The sequence below is a fragment of the Notolabrus celidotus genome, chromosome 10, assembly GCF_009762535.1.
Source record: "Notolabrus celidotus isolate fNotCel1 chromosome 10, fNotCel1.pri, whole genome shotgun sequence".
Classification (NCBI taxonomy): Eukaryota; Metazoa; Chordata; class Actinopteri; order Labriformes; family Labridae; genus Notolabrus; species Notolabrus celidotus.
The window spans coordinates 13,097,519-13,117,319 of record NC_048281.1 but is presented as its reverse complement, the minus strand read 5'-3'; the positions used below and the strand labels follow the sequence as shown (position 1 = coordinate 13,117,319).

At 41.2% G+C, this 19,801-nt stretch overlaps 2 protein-coding genes across 2 annotated transcripts in view; one reads left to right on the top strand and one right to left on the bottom strand.

The window, feature by feature from the left end:
• Nucleotides 1–5,774, top strand: part of LOC117820133 (immunoglobulin superfamily member 3-like) — a 90,721-nt gene extending 84,947 nt beyond the window's left edge. Inside the window, 1 exon segment of the mRNA XM_034693802.1 lies at nt 1,632–5,774. Within this exon segment, the coding sequence (XP_034549693.1) occupies nt 1,632–1,882 (251 nt within the window). The 3' untranslated portion in view covers nt 1,883–5,774.
• Nucleotides 5,775–16,361: 10,587 nt separating this feature from the next.
• rpe (ribulose-5-phosphate-3-epimerase) lies at nt 16,362–19,110 on the bottom strand. The gene is made up of 6 exons (XM_034694564.1): nt 18,918–19,110; nt 18,518–18,597; nt 17,479–17,618; nt 17,261–17,395; nt 17,068–17,154; nt 16,362–16,973 (listed from the first exon to the last, which is right to left on the bottom strand). Exons 1-6 carry the CDS (start codon nt 19,037–19,039, stop codon nt 16,851–16,853), a joined length of 687 nt encoding a protein of 228 aa, XP_034550455.1. The 5' UTR covers nt 19,040–19,110; the 3' UTR covers nt 16,362–16,850.
• Nucleotides 19,111–19,801: the final 691 nt, after the last annotated feature.

Here is a 19,801-nt window from a genome sequence, read left to right as displayed (position 1 = left end):
ACCTGTCAGCACTGTTAGCGCAAGATATATCTAACTGCTGCTATTCCTTATGAGTCCTTATTATTACAGAACTTAAATGTAATAATGTCTCTTTTAAAGATCTCTCTGGAACTATCTGTTCTGTCTCATATTCAATGGCCTCCGCACTAGCTGCTCTTATTTTGAAAGGAAATCAAGCAAGAGAAGAGGTGGCTACTCACAAACTAGCTCAAAAGCATGGTTTTCAGGGTGAAACTAGTAGGGTCTGACTGATGTATAACCCGGGACTTCCACCAGATCCGTGTCCTGTCCATCACCGATCTGCTTCGGTCCAGTTCCTTGCGGTCTCGTAGGTCAACACCCACCAGTTGTGTTTTCAGAATGCAGCACGGAGCAAGAATGCAGCACGGAGCATGACGCATGACACAGCATTAATGAATATCTGACCCCTCTCCTCATCCATGTTGTCTTTATTGGCCTCTGAAAACCTCTGACCTGATGACTCCAAGCCTGGCTTCACTCATTTCAACAGTTTGTTGTCATAGTTAAGTAAAAAAGGAGTGTAATATTCTGATATTAACCGAATGTTTTAATTTGCTTTGGTGCCTGACTTCCTGTTCCGCTCGATCTTCTCTTTTGAGATTTATGCGTCTTGCTCTGTGATGTGAAAATAGAAGTTTTGAGTATCTGATCCAATCAGAGACGCATCCGGAACGCAATGGAGCAGATCCAGTGGAGGTTAACACATTGACAAGAAATATAAACTCTGGTGCCATGACAGTTTGGAGACGGACCAGACACAGATCCGGTGGAATTTGGCAGGAACAGTTGGCTGATATTATCGGCTAATATTGGCTTATGACAGATACTCTCAGCTCTGCCCTGCAGCTTTTAGCAGACTGTCACAGGTAACAGAAGATCAAATGCACTAGAACTGATCAACAGTCAAATAATGAAAAAAATACAGATAAAGGATGCTTTCTTAGACAAAAATTGTAGGTACCTTGATATAGTTACATCGTCAAAAAATGAGCTCCTTATTCCAATAAAAAATGTCTATTTAAAACCAGCTTAGAAATGTATAACATATCAGTAGCAATGTCTGTAATTGGTTGATGTTTACCTGCAAAATTTGTATCTGTGTTGGCCTTTCAAATCCCAGACTAGTCAGACTTCTCTCTTATTCTACTCTTTCCCTCTTTCCTAACCCAACTCGGTCGAGGCAGACGGCTGTCTAATATGAGTCTGGTTCTGCTCTAGGTTTCTGCCTGTTAAAGGAAGTTTTTCCTTGCCACTGTAACTTGCTAAATACTGTGAGGTGCAATGCTCATGCTGGATTAAGGTGGGGCAAGACTGAGTCTCACCCTGCCTTGGTGTTGGGTCTGTTCACAATTTGACAGAGTACAGTCTAGAACTCCTATGTTTGTGAAAGCGTCTCGAGATAACATTTGTTTGATTGATTGATTGATTGATTGATTGATTGATTTAAAAAGTTGTACTTGGATTTATGGTTCTTAAATTGCTTTGTTTATCTATGTTGACAACCAGATGCGTGTCATTCATAAGAGTCTATAATCTTCATCAAGAACCATTTTAAAAAATGTTTTCACATTCCCGCAAAATTCAAATTTGCTTCTTCCCTCTCTTCATAGTGTCCAGCGTCAAGTCGGTAGTCTGCTCCAACGACGCCCTCTTCTACTTTGTCTTCTTCTACCCCTTCCCCATCTTCGGCGTCCTCCTCATCGCCTTGTTGCTCGTGCGCTACAAGAGCCGCAGCAACAGCAAGAGCCAAGAAGGCAAGAACGGTGCCCCCCTCCTGTGGATTAAAGAACCACACCTCAGTTACTCTCCCACCTGTCTTGACCCACCGGCGCTCAGCCTGCACCCCGGATCAGTCGACTAAGCGAGGACCTCGCTTCCCACCTCTGCCTCGCGTACGTCGCGGGATTCAGCCTACAGAATGCCAGGGAGCAGATGTGGACTCCACCTTCAGACTTACTGTCGTTCACTGCTGTGTTGAGTTAGTTGATCAGTTTAAAATCCTACCCTGGTGGCTGCCTGTTTTATGTTAATAACTTTGTGTGCGTGTGAGGGTTTGTATGGATGAGTGTGAACTAGCGTGGATGTGCAATGTTAGCATGGTGAATCGTGCGACTGCGGCGGCATAGAATCGTGATCCTCTCTTCTTTTTGTTTTCTGTGAAACTCATAGCTGCATTTTTTTGTTTTATTACTCTAAATATCTGTCTATTTTTCAAAAGAAAACAAACAAAAAACCTGCGCACACGAGATCATCGGCCAATCCGGGAAGAACATTTAAGAGAAGGAACTCTATAATCGACTCCGGCTCTGAGTGGATGCCAGAAAACTCTTCGCACTGATCCAAGAGCAGCCACAGCCTGGCCCACTATGCTGGTTGCCATAGTGATTCTCTGCGCCCACTGACTCCGTAGCTGAGGACTTGGTTGCCAGCCTGCATAGAGACAAAGGCAAGGACACACAAGTCTGTGTCCTAAAGTGAGGATGTGTGTGTGTTTGTGTGTGTGTTGGCCCACCTGCCTCCACAATGAATTTGCCTTGGCAGACAGAAACAGGTCCTCGTGTGCCACTTAAACACTGCCAGACACTCTGGCCTTAGTGAGAGACCGCCCCGCTCTTCTCTTCTACCCTCCTCCTCCTCCTCCCTCCTCGAACGAGGAGAGGAAAAGAGGGAGGAACATCCCTGATGATGAAGAATAAATGAACAGTGCTCTCCTGCTGAAGTTATACATACTTTCACATAAGAGAATCTCCTTTTTTTGGAAGATTTTTTCCACACTGTCGTCAGCAGCTACTATTTGAAGTTTCAAAGAGACGGGGGGGAAAGCTGATTGGTTTGGGGGCAGATTGTAAATATGTCTGCTTACCTCCTGCTGTGGCTTTATGGGCCTTTTTTGGCAAAAGGGCAATTTCACATGCAGTCATGTTGAATCAGTGGGATTGTCCTGCTTAAAAAAAAAACACACAGTGGGGGCCGTTGACTGAAATTAAATTCTTGCACATTTCTTTAAGTTGCCCGGTGTGACCACTCCGTCCTGTCTTTAGAAGATACTAGAAGCTCAAAAAGATGCACATTAATTTAGGAGGATGACTTTTGATTAGTTCAGAGCCCCACTGCGGATTTAAAATGTGCAGAGAACATCCAACAAATGTTAGCTGCACATTATAAAAAACAGATTTAATAAGTGTGGGCACACGTTTGACTTTTGTGTTTATTTTAAAGATTTTCTATTTATTGTTTTATACTACTTTGCATAGCTTTGTAAGATTTTTTCTTTTGCTTTGAAATTCTCTAAGAACTGTGCTGTTTGTGTTGCCAGGCAACTGCACCAAGCAGATTATGTCAATAGCCTGTGTGTTGGCAATGTGGTAGAAGTAGAAATGCTAGATTTGTCCTGCGCACTGCAGTCTGTAGCATTTCTTACCAGATTGTCGAGTTTGGTCAGTGTCAAAACACTGTATATCTTATATCTGTAATGGAAAACTACTGTGGCTTTACTTGTACAATAGTTGAACAGACAAGTCACAAAAATCAATTCACTTAATGCTTTTCGCTTGAGACGCATTTATTTAGTGAAGTGTGATGTACACCCACGTAGGATGTGTGATCAAGACGACCGGAGCTGAACTGTTAAAATCGTCTTAATCACGGACTCTGGCTGAAGGCTTCGTCTTCGGCTCCTCCCCTCCCACCTGATGCAAGGCAGAAGGGTTGAAAATCTGTGTCACCTTTGTTGGAGTGCAACAGCCAGAAGAGGTGAAAAATCATCTACCTGACCTGGGCCCATTAACCGTTCACTGCCAGACTGAACATGAAAACTCTAAAACAAACTTGACATTGTTGTCTCAATCGTGTCAACATGTATATTGCATGACAATACCGCAGAGGAATTTTGATGTTTGTAGAACTTTTAACTCTTTGAGCATTGTGTTTGTGTGACAGAGCAGTGCCCAAACACCCTGACTTCCTGAGCCAAGAGTCTACACAAAGACCCCCCCTCCCACTCCCAATCCTTTGTCAACTACGATATTTGACTGACACCTCAAGAACATCCCTGTGAGCCTGTGAAGTTATCTATTTCCAGAATGGGTGTTGTGGAGATTGTGTTTGATATTATTGCTCATATATGTCTTTTTAATGCTTTGCTTTTATGCAGCACTTCATTAAACAGATTTATGTCAAAAAAAGTACGTAGCTGATACTGACACGACCCACGGACTTCTGAGTTTTTCAACCTTCTTCACAGTTTTAAGGTAACCAGTCAGCTTTTAAGTTCTACACACTATTTAAGGGGGAGTAACGCTGGTGCTACTGACCACATTCACATGGCGGCCATTTTCCTGTGATGTCAAGCTCAGGGTGGGAAGCACAAATGTAAGCACATTTCTGGTTTAAAGTCGTACAGGCACTAAGATTATGATAAGCAACAATAAGACATTGCATAGTCAAAATCCCACAAATGTTGTGCCACATTTCATGTTAAAAATCGTTTTAGTTAGCCTTTAGCCACCATCAGATTACATTAGCTCTTATCAAGTTCCTAGCTAGCATTTATGTTTAAGAATATGATACGACACGAACATGTATAATAAGTCTATATTTCAATGCTAACCTTGAACACGTTTATAAGCCTTAGGTAAAACTCACTCTTTGTATTTAAGCTAACGTTACTGTAGATAACGTATCCTCGGTGTTGGCATTAGTGAAACAGAATCATTACATTAGTTTTAATGTTTGCACACACTACTTGGTTATTTTGTTAGCTAACCACTTTAGTTAGCCCTTACATTCATGTCATTTTTACAATTTTTCTGTCATGTTTGCTAACCAAAAATACGTTTACAGAACGCCAGTGTATATAATCCTCCATCCGGTTGCTCTATCCTTTTTTTTAAATCATTTTGGGGATCATTGCAAGTACATCAGCACACTTGTCTTATCTTTTTTCAAAGAGTGTTGGTATATATGTAAGGCACAGACTTTCTGAGACACTGCTTAGGTTGCACCCTGAGCTTGACGTCTTCAGGTAATAGCCGCTTTATGAATGAGAGATTTGATACATGTGCAGCAAATGCAGCTATACTTAAATTGACAAGTGTCTTTGAACAAAAAGCCCAATGAGTGAACACTAAAGTGATAGAGATGTGGATTACAAAAAACACAAGAGCAGAGACGAAGCACCAGAAAAGAAATGCTGAATATGCAAGCTAACGTGCATTTAGTAAGGCAACATTTCAATAACAAAGTTGTTTGCCAGGAAATAATCTGTGTAAGAGAAGGGAGGAATACAAATTGCATCCACAATTAGAAAATGTTCAAATCATCATTATCTGTTAGAACAAAAAAAGTATTAGAAAAGCATATTCCTTTAGGTTAATGTACATGCTAAATTTGGCTGATAGCATGTGCAGGAATTGAGAGAAATGAATTTGTAATTGTTTTCGATCTCACTCAGGAATCTTAGCTGTGCAAAGACCTTGGCGGGTGAAATGTTGCCTCATTAAGTTGCAATATTCAGTGTTTGCTCTGCCTCTCTCTTTCATGACAAACAGTCTTTAGCCTCCCGTTGCTATATGATGTGATGCTAGAGCAAGTCAAAGGTGTTTATATCAAAACTGCAGAAAAGCTCTTTTATGCATTTCAAGACCCAATTATTATGAACAGAAATTGAAGGAGTTGTCTGAATGATGTGACATGGTTTGAAAGTAAAAGCTTCATATCTTTTTAACTTGCATTTTATTAAAAGCAAATCCTAATATGGAGCTGATTTTGGTTTTTCATAAGCAACAAAACCTGCAGGAGTGTGTTTTTGTGGGCTGAATGATTGCCTCTCCTAAATCTTGAACATTCCCAGAGATGCAGGTTGTGAAGATGGTGCCACTGAGCAGCTGCTTCAGCTTCAGCGTGTAAATCACATAATCCTAGATTTAATTTGTGTAAATTCATTTCATCTCTCCAGACTTGAAGCCAGGAAGTGCAGGGCACGGTCGTGGTGTGTTTGACGTCACAGCGCTGCTGTCAGCATCAGCGCTGTGTGGTGAAAATTTGAAAATGGTGAGATTTTTTGTAGAAATGATATTTATACAATCCATGGCTGCCACCCAAGATTCCTCCAGACGTTCAGACAGTGTTGTAGCTGGTTTTGAGGGCTGCATGTTTTTGGCTGTGTGCTGGCGCCAGATTTAGGTGTAAAATAGTTTGTGGTGATGTTTTCAGTTCAGCCAGTGATGCTTTATTTTAAATGATGTATTTTTTATATGACCATGGTTTGTTTTGTTTATTTTATTTTATTTAACTTTCTTTACTTATTTTATCAAATAGTTGCCATCGTGACCATTATTGAAAAGGCACTTTGCTATTGTCAGTTTACTGCAATAAAATAATTTCAGTGCATTTTCTTGTTTTGCTTTCAACCACATGCATTATTATCAAAACAACATATCGATCCAGTGTACTCAGAACAACCATGATTTACTGAACTACTGCATGCAATCTCTTCAACGATCTAGTTCTGCTTTAACCCGAGGTTAATGCCCTGCAGGCAGTGTGCTCGTGTTAAGTCTGCATGGGATTTTGACCTCTGAGTACCTCAACAACAACAAGAGACTATATTTACCCTGTGTGTGTGTGTGTGTGTGTGTGTGTGTGTGTGTGTGTGTGTGTGTGTGTGTGTGTGTGTGTGTGTGTGTGCGTGTGCGTGTGCGTGTGCGTGCGTGTGTAGGATTGGGTCAGCATGTCAGAGGATGAATGATGCTTCGAGGGCTGCAGGTTAACCAGGCACCTTTTTGACAACCTCAGCAAATCACATCTCACCATTCATAAGACACCCATTGCAGATAGACTTGCTTACTCTTCTGTCCTCCCTCTCTCTCTCTTACACACACACACAAACACACACAAACTCCCAAGCAGTAAACTCAGTTCAGTCCATACCTTTCATAAACTTCTCCCTGACTCCTCTACCATGAATTCACATTAGCTCATATCGATGCACACATACCCAATGAGGCCAAGAACAAACACTGCCACCCGTTCCATAAATCATGGTGACACAGAGGGAAAATAGCACTCACTGCAGGAAAAAAAATCATGGTTTGGTGTTTGCTTGTGGAGTCACTGGATCGTCTCTTGGTTCTGTGATGCATGCCGGCACCCCTGCAAGAAAAGCTTTTTGGTCGAGTCTTGACGGAACAATCTGCCTTGAATGAAAGAGCCCCCACACTCAAAGATCTATTGATGCTGCTGCCGCTGATATGAGGCACACTGATAATGCTGATGTTATTGTCAGCCGGCTCTGTCACAACTTCACAGGATGCAAAAAACACTGAATTCTCCGCCTTTGAGTGCTATATTCCTGCCCCACTTTCACCATGTTCCTTTTTTTTTTTGGATCTCTTTTTCCATTTTTTCTAGCGCACACCCTATGAGGAAAAGTCTGTTTTGCATAAAAGTAAGCAAAGCTCACAAATCCATAGTCCTCGCCGTTGCAGAGGATTCAGACACCAGAGGGCACACACGGGCAGACAGTACTTAACGATCCAGAGCAGCAGGGCAGCATTCAGGCAAATAGATTATGATTTATGACTAGTGAGAGAAGGAGCGATGAAGAGAATGCAAAGACGGGGCATTTGGATGCATGATAACAAGGACAGATAAAAAAAATCCATGAGAATAGTGTGGATCAGGAGTATAGAGGTGTGAACATCAGAGGGGAATATTACTTATACAAAACATGTCCTTACTAATGCACAAAGCTTCTCTATAAGCCGGGCTGATATGTTGTTGAAGACATAAGGAATTCAAATTAACAGCTTGTAGAGTGTGACTGATCTTTGAAGGCCTGTGTACAGCTTGCTCACTCACCTCTGTATGATACCAGCCTGCCTAGTGTGCTATGACTCACTGTGATGTAAGAATGAGTCGATAATAACAGCGAGAAATCTTGTTAATACATGGACAGTGCACTGGCTTGCCTCTTCATACATGTAAGTGAGTAATAAAAGTAGTGGGAGAACAGATTTACCACATGTACTGCTGAAGATGGCTCGAAAATTTGCTATTGATGTATCAGCAGTGCTCAGTAATCTCTCGGGCAGTGCCATCTGTGTGAATCTGCAGGTGAAAAAAGAAGGATCAATAGTTGTATTAAGGGCTTGTTAGTTAAGACTCTTTATTGGAAAAATGCTAAGACTTGGCTGGAAACTCCCAAACAAATCAAATGATACATGTGCTGCACAAAACATACTGAAAAACAAAAACAACTGATGGTCCCCCGTCATTCATTATGCAGCTGAAACATGCACAGATTTTACAAACACACGAACTGACATGCTCACAGGAAAATTCTCACCTCATCCATATTTGATAAACACTTAAATCCAGTGTGTGTGCATGGGTGTGTATGTGCCATTGGCTCTCCCTATAAAGTAGTAAACTGATGCTAAGGTTGCTACTAAGGCAACACTCCCCTGAGATCCCTGCATTTAGTCTCCACTCTCAGAGGCCCTGTGAAAGCCCAGAGATCCAGTCAGATGTGGAGCTAATTAGCTGTTCCAGGCTTTCATACTTGTATTTGCTTTTTGCAAGACTTTAAATTAACATTTAAATACCTGATAGGTGTGTGGACTTTGCAGAAGAATGTTTAATTATTAGAAAGTTTTGCTGCTTTGTCCTGACCCCACTTGTCAAAGCCAGTTTTTGGTTGCTTGTAGTATTTTCTCCTATCCGCTGATGAGTTCACCAGAGGGATTTTAACATGTAGCTTCAGTGAACACAAGTAGATGAAAGGAAGCTACTTGTCCTGAGGCACTTTTAAACAAGACTAATGAGAATCAACAGCTGTGCTATCTGCTCTGTGAGGCTTAACTTCGGCGCAGCTTTAAGCTAGATGCTAACATTTATGCTAATATGCAAATGTTTGGTGGTTATGTTTAACTAGCTAGCTAAGTGTTATCATACTGTTGTTATCAAGACCAACTGAACCAAGCCATGACCAAGACCAAAGTTTGTAAAGATTGAGACTTCAAGGAGTTGGGACTGAGTCAAGACCAACTCAAGACTATTAGCATTGTCAAAGCTGACATTATCTACGCTGATGTAGCATACACGTAGGGTTGCCAACGGTCCCGTATTAGCCAGGACATCCCGTATATTGGGCTAAATTGGTTTGTTTCATACGGGACCTCAAATGTCCCGTATATTGACAATTAACTCTTGTAATTACAGCAGACTGCACTCTACAGATCCTAGATCAGATAAAACGGCAGTGGCAGATCATGTGCCAATCACATCGCCTGTCATCCAATCACAGGCCCCCTCACATGCATCAGTTGTATACAGAGCAAATGCACAAAGTCCTGCAAAAAATTGTGGAGAGGATTTTCTCTCTGATTGCCATTAAATAGTCAGACTCAAGAAACAGATGCAGCACAGAGCTGATCAAAATGAACTTCAGATATCTGTAAACTGTGACTTGTCATATAAGGACTTTTCTCTGGTTGCGCAAGAGGACAAAAAGACTGCTTGAGTCAGTCAAGAGCAGGAAAAAGTATCCATGGAAAAAGTACATTTGGTGAGTCACACTCCTCTTTTGCATTTAATTTTTTCTTTTGCCTGTTTTTTGATGTCAAGAGCCAAATTGTGGTTTCTTTGAGGTTTATTCATATGAGGTTACATAATGATACAGTAAGGATTAAAGGGAATATACACACTTTTCTGCATTTCCAGTTGAATCAGAATCTGAATGTACGCTGAATTCACACATCATGCTCACACCACCATGGCACCGTGCACCTGTCCCTTATTTAGTGGTGAGAAAGTTGGCAACCCTCCATACAGGAATTAGCCCTTTAGTATTATTTGACCGGTCTCACAATAAAAATGACTTCATCATATAAAACGTAGCATAGGTAATTGTATATTTGTTTGGGGGCGGCTTTGGTTCAGTGGGTATAGTGTGCGAATGTGTATGAATAAGTTTAGCTAATATTGATGGTGCCTCACTATATAGCAGCCACTGGTGAGTGAATGGGTGTTAATGGGCGAATGTGACAAGTAGTGTAAAAGAGCTTTGAGTGGTGAGTACAAGTCCATTTACCATTTACCATTACCATCACATGCCCTGTCCCCTCAGTCTTCCCTCAGGTTAGCACAACATTGGCTATGCCTCAGAATGCAGCTAGCCCTATGTTTATTAAATAAGGTAGCTTACCATTTTGCATACACAGGCAGTTAAGTCCTGAATTTATGGCCTTAGAAAAGGCGAGAAGTAAAATTTTGAGTCATCATTGTCTGAGACCATGTGAAAGTTAAGGTGGGGTACAAGATTGAACCAAAACCTTTGAAGAGTGGCTTAGTACAAAAAAAGAATGCAACGACACTGGCAAAACACGCAGCTAGTTCGTACCAAACCATTTTGAGGTGGCACTTGTAATTGATAAAATCCTGTCATTGCCAAAGTTATTAGCATTGTTAGATTGGTTAAAGAAAGAAAACTGTCTTTGAAAAATATATAGATATCAACTGAAATGAGGCGCTGATCTTCATTTCTTTGAATCACATCGGAGACCTGCTAAGCAGAGTTGTGACTGGAAACGTATAATAAGCTTAGAGTAAAACTAATGCAGAATACCCTTTAGCGTTTCACTTCATTTCAAAGCTGTAGGCTATAGTAAATGGGAGCTGAGAAGCAGATGCCCTTTAACACTGCATTGCCTCTGTGAAGCACAGCTTACTTACCCATTAGAAGTACATTATACAGGCTTCTGTACAGTAGCCCACCTTGCTGCAGGGCAAAACTGAGATTTTTGTAATGTTGTACCAAGCAAGTTGTTATTTTAATTGTTAATAAGACTGCACACTCAATCAGATGAAGGCTTTATGCATAAATAAAGGTGGTAACAACAGCGAGCTAATCAGAGATGTGCATCTTGTTCTCCTGTGGGATGCCAAGTAATTATGAATGAGCAGGAGCAGGCAAAGCAAGTTCACTAATGTGCCTTTAGTGCTGGAGATGAGAAGCAGAAAAATATAATTCTACTAGCTATATAATGATCCCAGAAAGGGGGAAGGGTGAGTCGTGAAGGCAAAGAGAATACAGCAGGGAATAGATGGTACAAAATAAATGGCAGCTGAAAGTGCAAGAGATGGAGAAATAAGGGGGGAGGAAATATAAAAAACATGTTCTCTTGGGACGAACAGTACTTCAAACAGTCTTTGGATGAGAGCGTTGAATATTTGACAGCATGTAATATACAAGGGCTCCTCTGTGAGTCTTTTTTCATAATCATGGATATGCTTAGAAAGTGGTATCAGAATGCATACTGGTGTTCAATTTGAGGATAGCCGCTCCCTGTAGTTGTTTGTGATCCAGTGGGTGTGAAGTAGACCCTGTGGTCTATGAAGATGGCCTTTGGGAAGTCCTGCTGTTTGATAATCTGACCTCTTTCACTGTGTGGTTGTACACCCTGGGATACTCTGTTGAAGTCTGTACTTGCCTCTGCCAGGGACAAAGATCTTCCCTCGCGGCACTGCTCTGAAGATCAAAAGCTACACATGATGGCTGTCTGACTCATATTTGGTGTAACATCCCTGCTAGACTTTCAATTCACCACTCGGTGGCCATTTTTCTCTGATGGCATTCTTAGGGTGAGAAGCTCAAACCTGCAGAACTGTATAATGAGTTACACATTTCATGACTGGAATTGAAGAGATGGTCTTCATCATTTCACTGCTTCTCAGTTGATTAGAAACTAAAATGATAACCAGTAAAAATCTGCATGGACATTGGGTTAAAGTCAAAACCTTTGAGCTACATTACAGCTAAGTTATAAAACCTTAGCATAAAACCAAAAGCTGGCTGAAATTTTTGCTAGTGTTTCACCTCTTATTAGCTGATCAGAACGGTATTGTAAAACTGGAGGGAAATTAAGCCACGTTTCTACTTGAAACAGCCTTTCAAAGCTGACACAAACAAAGTTAGCTCAACCAACTGAAAAACCCAATGTCTCAATGCTAATGTAATCTAGCATACATGGAATTCATCATTTCATCTCTTTTTAACTGATCAGCAACTCATGTTACCAGTTTTGAAAATCTAGAGAGCCCTCAGCACAGTTAAATAAAACACACTTGGTGCTTATTCACACAGCAAAGCTAGCTAATGCAACTAAATGCTGGCCAACATTTACATTAGCTAGCTCCCTTAGAGGTTATTCTTTCACCTCTTCTCGGCAACAGAACTGACTCAGAGTGACTGAAATCTGGAAAGGCACTTTTAAAGTTATAGCCATCTTTAAATTTTCAAACTGACAACTTACTATCCTTTGCATGTAATCAGTAACTAACAACTAAGCTTATACTACTGTTAGCTAGCTGAAGCATGAGCCAGCCTTTCCTGTCACATTCTGCGACACAACCATAGACTGTATAAATAATGGACGTAGTATGCGTGACGTCTGTTCCTGAACGCTGTTTTGAAGCCAATTGACGGCGGCAGCCACATTTGAAATGTGCAACTCAACCAGGCAGAGTGTGAAGTCAAGAGGTGGAGTTTGAGCCTCCTAGCCAACAGCTATGTGTTCCCGTCCGGGAGTCAAGTCAGTCATGTTCTTATTTGGGCAAAAACTAGTAATCTTAATATCTTCTGAACCGTCCCATTAGAAAAAAAATTCACTCCTGTACAGTGTGTGCCGATAGAGAGATTAGCTACGAAGAGCCAAGCCCTTATTTTGAACCAGGCTGTAAACATGTTTATTAATGCTGCAAAGATCGTCTTTTTTAATGTGTGTCTATGTGGTTTCCGGTGTTTCTGCAGCCAGCCTCAAGCAGATTCTTGATGAATTGCAGTTTATAACACTTCCGCATGGGCTTCATCGATTCCTTTGAGACCGGAGGTTGCTTGGACACAACCAACAAGTAAAACTGGCTATAATGTGTTAAATGCTACTCTGTTGTCTAATGGTAGATTGCCATAGATTTTTTATCTTAAAATTAGCTCATGTCCCTCAAAATTTTCACTACTGATTGTCTTTTCAGTTGTGGCTCAGTGAAGAGGCTGTGAATTGTTGATGTAGAACCTAGACCTTAGATCCACCTGCAAAACCTCATGCAGAGCACCTGAGAGGGCTTTATTTACAATTTGTCAGATTTCCAACATTTATGAAACATTTAGAGGTAAAACAGTGCCTGCCAGCCTGGACATAAAGTCAGAAGAAAAGGTCCAATGTGTGAATACTATTCCCAATTCTAGCTTTATGTGAGTGCTGAACATTTGTACATTTATACTTGCGTGCACAAGTATCATATATCATTAGGATGAAAGGTCAATTACTGATGTATATCTGACCCTTCTACCCTCCTTATCCCCGACACCCTCTTCTAATACTGCTTTTAACCACAAAGGATAGTACCATTGGATTTGGTTGTCATGGCACCACAGTGTAAGGTCTCTCCTGGATGACTTTGATGTATAAGTTAAGGCCCAGCAGCATGTAGCATTGGTACTTGTCTGTGATTGTTCCCATTGCTGCTGCTCACATGTCTCACCCTGTATTTAGAATTTCTTAATAAATGAACACATGGTGTGTAAACAGAGCAACATAATCTGGGGAGAGAAGCTGTCACTTAGCTGATAATGAGACCACGACATGGTTTAGGAATGTGGAGCATGTGTAGGTGCTGACTACTCCCTCACACTGAATTGTGTCCCTGTCTTTGCGCAGCAGCAGTGACACTGACGTACAAAACGCCTGTCATCATCTATTAGAGCGGGAATCGGTCACAGGAGATTCCCTTGTGATGTACAAACATGCAGTTTACACACAAACTGTCTTATAACATGCACATGCTCTATAGGAGCCGTGGTGTGAACGTCTTAACTGATCTGGAGGGAGAAAAAGAAGATGACATTATGTGCCTTTATACTTTATGTGACGTTGAAATGAAAATACAAATTTTTGGCATCAATATTGCAGTGGGACTGTGAATTACATCCAAGACATGTGCTGCATTATTGAGAGAGGACTGCTTGCAGTTTGAAGTATGTCATGGGTGATTCCTGTTGACAGGAGAAATTCGTTAAGTAGTCAAAGACATGAGAGATAATGTAGACATGTCTTCAGTCTTTTCTGGGTGTCCCCAGGAAAAGGGTTCTACAGTTCACTCTGGTTCAATAAATATAATATTGACTCCTGAAAAAGCATCCCACTCACATATGTGCAACACATCAAATTCAAACCATATAGTCAGAGGCACCAAGCCATCAACAGCACAAGATCATAAATATATTGAAATACATATATAAAACTGACATTGGGGTTAAAAGATTTTTTTAAAAAGGTCAAACATTACAACTTTACTGTGACAGGCTGTATTCCACAGCAGCTCTCATGCTGTGTCCCATTCTCTGCTGCAGTCAGTGATGTTGTTCAAAGTGCGGCTGCTGAATACATGATAGATTACAGCTATTTCTGTTCCACTTCCAGAGCTGTTTAAAATGTATTCATGCTTACAAATTTATAATATAGGCTTACAATGAAATCATATGATTTGCTATACTGACTTGGAATCCCCCCAACTGTGAGCGATGTTTGTGCAAACTCGCCATCTAGTGTTTGAAAAATAAAACAGTAGTGAACGTCAGTAGCTCTTGATGACATTCTACAAGCAAGTGTTGGACCATTGTATACTATGGATTTAAAGTAGAAGCACTGATTATGTCCCTAAATGCTACATAACATTTAATTGTATTAAATTGTAATTACTCATAAGCTTTAAATTGTGTTTAGATATAAAAAAGGTGCACCATCTCAGTATTTGGTTATAGATTGAAGAACCCTGAGGTTAAACAGCACACGGACAGAACTTTACAACAAAGTTGACCAACGTCAATTTTAGCAATTTAATCTGGCCATGTCAAATAGCATGCTAACATTTTGGCCAAAAGTGGCCCTTATGAGAGTGTGCAAGACTCCCCCCGTGACATTGAGGCCACCGAGTTGACATGGCCATGATAAATTGGTGAAATTGAGGTTAGATAACGTTTGTCCTGAAGATTTGCATGTGCGTGTGTGCTACCTATTTTACCTTTGAGTGCTCAATGTCAGAATGTACAGTGAGCCTTAAACAGATGCAGTTAGTCAAAGTGGAGCTCATTCAGAGTTAAACTCTTTGCCAGTTTTATTTACAGTAACTCAGTGAACTTTAGAGATGTGTTTTCTGTTTCAATCTTAACCTGCATCATATCAGTCATATTTTTTCTCTCAAATGAAGTTGAGGTTCCAAATAGTAGTTCTCAAAAAGTAGTACGGGAGGGAGAACCTTCAGTTATCAGGCCCCTCTCCTTTGGAATCATCTACCAGTCAGGGTCCGGGAGGCAGACACCCACTCTACTTTTTAGTACTAGGTTTAAAACTTTCCTTTTTGATAAAGCTTATATTTAGAGCTGGCTCAGGCTTTGACCAGCTCTTAGTTATGCTGCTAACAAACTGACACACTGGGCTCCACACTCACCCCCACAACTTACTTTAACTCTCCCTGTCCCAAGAAAGTTACTAACTGTAGACCTTTCTTGAGTCCCTGAGCTCCATTGTCTCGTAGATTCCTCTGAGTCGCTGCCGTAGATGTCCTGCTGCTGTAGACGTTCCAGACTCCAGCTGATACGGATGTGCTGGACTCCAGCAGCAACAGCTACTACTATTACTACTACTATCCGTCTCATCACAATCATCTCTATCCCTCTTTCCAACCCCAACTCTGTCGAGGCAGATGGCTGTTTAATATGAGTTTGGTTCGGCTCGAGGTTTCTGCCTGTTAAAAGGAAGTTTTTCCTTGCTGCTGTTACTAGATAAATACTACGAGGTGAAATGCTCATGGTGGATCAATATGAGATAAGATCGAGTCCTTTAAGTAAGAGGGGACTGGATCGTATCCTGTCTTGATGTTGGGACTGAGAAAATGTAGAAATAAATTGAATCATGCAGGCCGAGTTGTTCAAAAGCTCCCTTTTTAAAATATGTCATTACAAGTGATAAAGTGTCATGTATAGATTTTTAAATCTCAGACTATAAAGGCTTGATAGCAGAAGTACCACTGCCAGATGGAATCGTCAGGTATGTTGAGAACAGAGGATCGATGCGCTTCATCTGGCCGATGTTTTTCATAGTATCATCGAATTTTTTCTGCAAAAATCTGTCTTCAATATAGCAGGAAGAACGACATGAAACTGTGAGTTCCAGAATTGCCTTTATTCGAATCTGTTTTACCTGGGAAACCAAATCTCATGAAATTTGTAAGTGAACATCATCTTTGCTCAGTAGTGCATTAAATTCCAACAAAACAGTAAAAAAAAAAAAAAAAAAAAAAAAAAGAGCAGAAGCTTTGTGAAATATGAAAAAAAAAAAAGATCCTGAGTGGCATTCAAAAGGAGGTTTTGCAAATCTGAGGATATTCCAAACACAGTGCTCACTGGACAGTTTCTTCCATAATTAATACATACTTAAAACTTACAGTGTAAATCAAACAATATTCAGGAATGTTTTAAGATGAGAAATCAAATATAACCTCAGCTCCTGATTTAAAATGTTTGTTTTCCAGGCTGTGATGAGTTAGCTGTTCAAAGAGGAGATTCGTGCAGAACAGGATGTAGTTCAAAAAGTTCTCAGGAGGCACGGCGCAGCTTCACTCACATCATCAAAGCTATCTCGATTTGGCCTTCAGCTAACGCCACACTGGCGCCCTCTGCTCTGACCATGACCTCTGACCTCCACTCCAGATATAGAAATGTCTGAGTCTGTTCCACTGGCTGCTGTGTTGTGTTTTCTGGAAAGCACATCTCAACGGTCCAGAGATCGTTTCTGGATTGCTTCGGCCACCACGGTGCGCAGGAGCGAGATGACGGAGCGAGGGTCGTCACTGCCGATCACAGCGCTGCCTGACACGATCATGTTTGCTCCAGCCTGCAGCAAACACAAGAACACACTTATAACAGGAAAAACTCACATAACCTGATTCTTCCTTACAAACCAATGTGTTTGTGTTTGCATTCCTTACATCTGCACACTTGTGTATGGTGTCAGGGCCAACACCTCCGTCTACTTCGATATCCAATGAGGGGAACTGACTCCTCAGCCAGCTCACCTGGTCGCATGCAAAGAAATAAAAAATCAAACATGATCACAATGAAAAAAAGGTGTCAAGCAAGCTTTGAGGCCAAGATTCCTCTACCTCTGTGGATCATCTTTACCTTGGGCATCATGTCTTCCATGAATTTCTGTCCTCCAAAGCCAGGCTCAACAGTCATAACCAGAGCCATGTCGATCTGGTTAGCCCAGGGCGCTAGCTCTTCAACTGTAGTTCCAGGCTTTATAGCCAAACCGACCTACAAAACAAACAGTGTTAGCATAAAGACAAATTAAACGTTTACATTTTCCCTTTACCTAATTTGCATTATCATCTCATTACCTTCATCCCATTCTCTCTTATCTCCTTGATGAGGTTTCCAGGGTTTGTGGTGGCCTCCAGGTGAAATGTGTACTGGTTGGCTCCTGCAGCAGCCATGGGCTTCACCCACTGCTCCGGCCGGGACACCATCATATGCATGTCTGCAACATCAGCATTGTTACTCCCACTCTTAACAGCTGCAGCGTTCATAATTCAGATTACTGGAATATTTATTTATTTTCATTTATAACCTTTATTTAACCAGGAAATGCTCATTGAGATTAAAAATCTCTTTTCCAATAGAGATAGGCAGCAGGCAGCACAGTTACAGAGTTACAAATAGACAATACACAAATAGCAGACACATACAACAGCTACACAAAAAATACCTCCAGAAAAACAGCATGGGTGACATTTAAAGAAAACATCTGCAGACAGATGCCTCAGCCTCAAAGTAATTTAAGGACCGCTTAAAAGCATTCAAAGTTATTATACCACAAAGTTTCAGATCCTTTTGTAAGGCGTTCCAGGTCGAGGGAGCAGCAAACCTGAAGGCCCTTTTTTCCACGTTCAGTCCTGACCCTCGGAACAGACAGTAATAAGAGATCCTGAGATCGAAGGTTATGAGATCCTGAGCTCTTTTGTGCAATGTAGGTGAGGAGGTAAGAGGGAAGTAGACCTAAGATGCAGTTATAGGTTAAAATATGCCAATGGTTTTGCCTGTGTGATGACAGGGAAGACCATCCTACTCTCGAGTACAGCACACAGTGATGAGTCCTAGTTTTAAAATTGGTGATAAACCTCATGCTTAACACTCCATGGTATACAGTGTTAAGCATCTGCAAGCTTTGAGCAGAGGTGTGCATGTATAAAACATCACTGTAGTCCAGCGCAGACAGAAAAGTAGCAGCAACAAGTTTTTCTTGGATTCAAAAGAAAGGCAGGATCTGATTCTAAAATAAAACCCAGCTTTAATTTCAACCCTTTAGCAAGCTGCTGAATAACTTAGTTAAGGTTTGTGAGTGTAGCATATGTTTGGGGGTCTTCAGTTTTCACTCACCGAAAAAAGGTTCCTGGCCCAATGACTTCCTCAGGCTTTCCACCATGGGATGTCCAAATGTGAGGTTGGGGACAAAGTGTCTAAAACCGATCAAAACAAATCGACCTTTAACTTCCTGCTGTGATGAAATATCCTCATCTTGCATAAGCAAACTGCATAGAGGAAGAGTTAGGAGGAAGAAGTGTGCTGACTTGGAAGACAGTGAGTTGTTTGACTGTATGGGGTCAAGAAATCCTCTTAACTGATATACTTTAAAGCACAAACACTTAGCTCTCCAGATTAACTTGTGGCATGCTTGCTTTAGCTTGTTGATGCTCCAACACACTGAACTTTGAATTGTCTTGCTAGTCGTTAGCATGCTAGCTCACCCATCTGACTATATAAGTACGGAAACACTGACCCGTCCATCACGTCGAGGTGGAGGTAATCCGCCCCGCACTCCATCATCCGGACACACTCGCTGCCCAGACAGGACAGGTTGCTGCTCAGAATGGACGGACCGATCCTCGCCATGTAAGCCATGCTGTTAACTCTCTGCTGTTACTGTCCGCCTCCCTGCAGACTACCAGCTCGCACCAGGAAGCGTTAACTACAACACAGAGAACCATTTCCGCTAGTGACCTTCAAAATAAAAGTCACACACAACTCGCAAAGCAAACTTCCTTTAATAGCAATGAATCGTGTGTCGTCAATTGCAATGTTGTTTACATTCTGGAATTTGACTAATAACTAAGTTAAAATGTAGTCCGTGTGTATTCCTGTGCCAAAGCCAGTTAGCTTCCGCAGGGTTTCACCATGTAGCTTTTGTGTTTTGCTGAGAAAGAAGGCATTTTAAGCTAAGTGCTAACATGGAGGAGACGGTGTTGTGCAGATGGAGAATATAACTTCGACGACAATGACGAAGAAGAGGACTGTCTGGACGAGCTGCCTTCAAACTGTAAGTCATCCTCATGAACTGAAATTAAGCTACATATGTCATGCTTTGTGTAGCTCAGTAAGCTACAGTAAGTTGTTCTTGCTAGCAGAAAATATGTCCTGCTTTTTTTTGTAGTTATATGGGATTATTGTTGTGGTTTTGTGTGTACTTCAATCGATTAAATTAGTAGTTTTATTTTGAAAGTACAATTTATTTATATCCGGTTCCATTATGGTATCAGCGTGTAACTTGCTTCATAAATCCTCAATTTGACTGGCCCATGTTCTGGCTTCACACTTCCGCCTTCAAAATAAGACAGTGCCCACTTCTTGACACTAGATGACGCAAAACTCATGTGGTAATGAGCT

Excerpts from the sequence above, each read along its gene's own strand:
- rpe (XM_034694564.1), bottom strand. The coding sequence starts at position 19,039 with ATGGCTTACATGGCGAGGATCGGTCCGTCCATTCTGAGCAGCAACCTG. Across the intron at positions 17,619-18,517 it reads GGGCCAGGAACCTTTTTTCG|ACATGCATATGATGGTGTCC; the intron begins GTGAGTGAAAAC and ends CTGATGTTGCAG. Across the intron at positions 16,974-17,067 it reads CCATACACAAGTGTGCAGAT|GCTGGAGCAAACATGATCGT; the intron begins GTAAGGAATGCA and ends TGTTTGCTGCAG.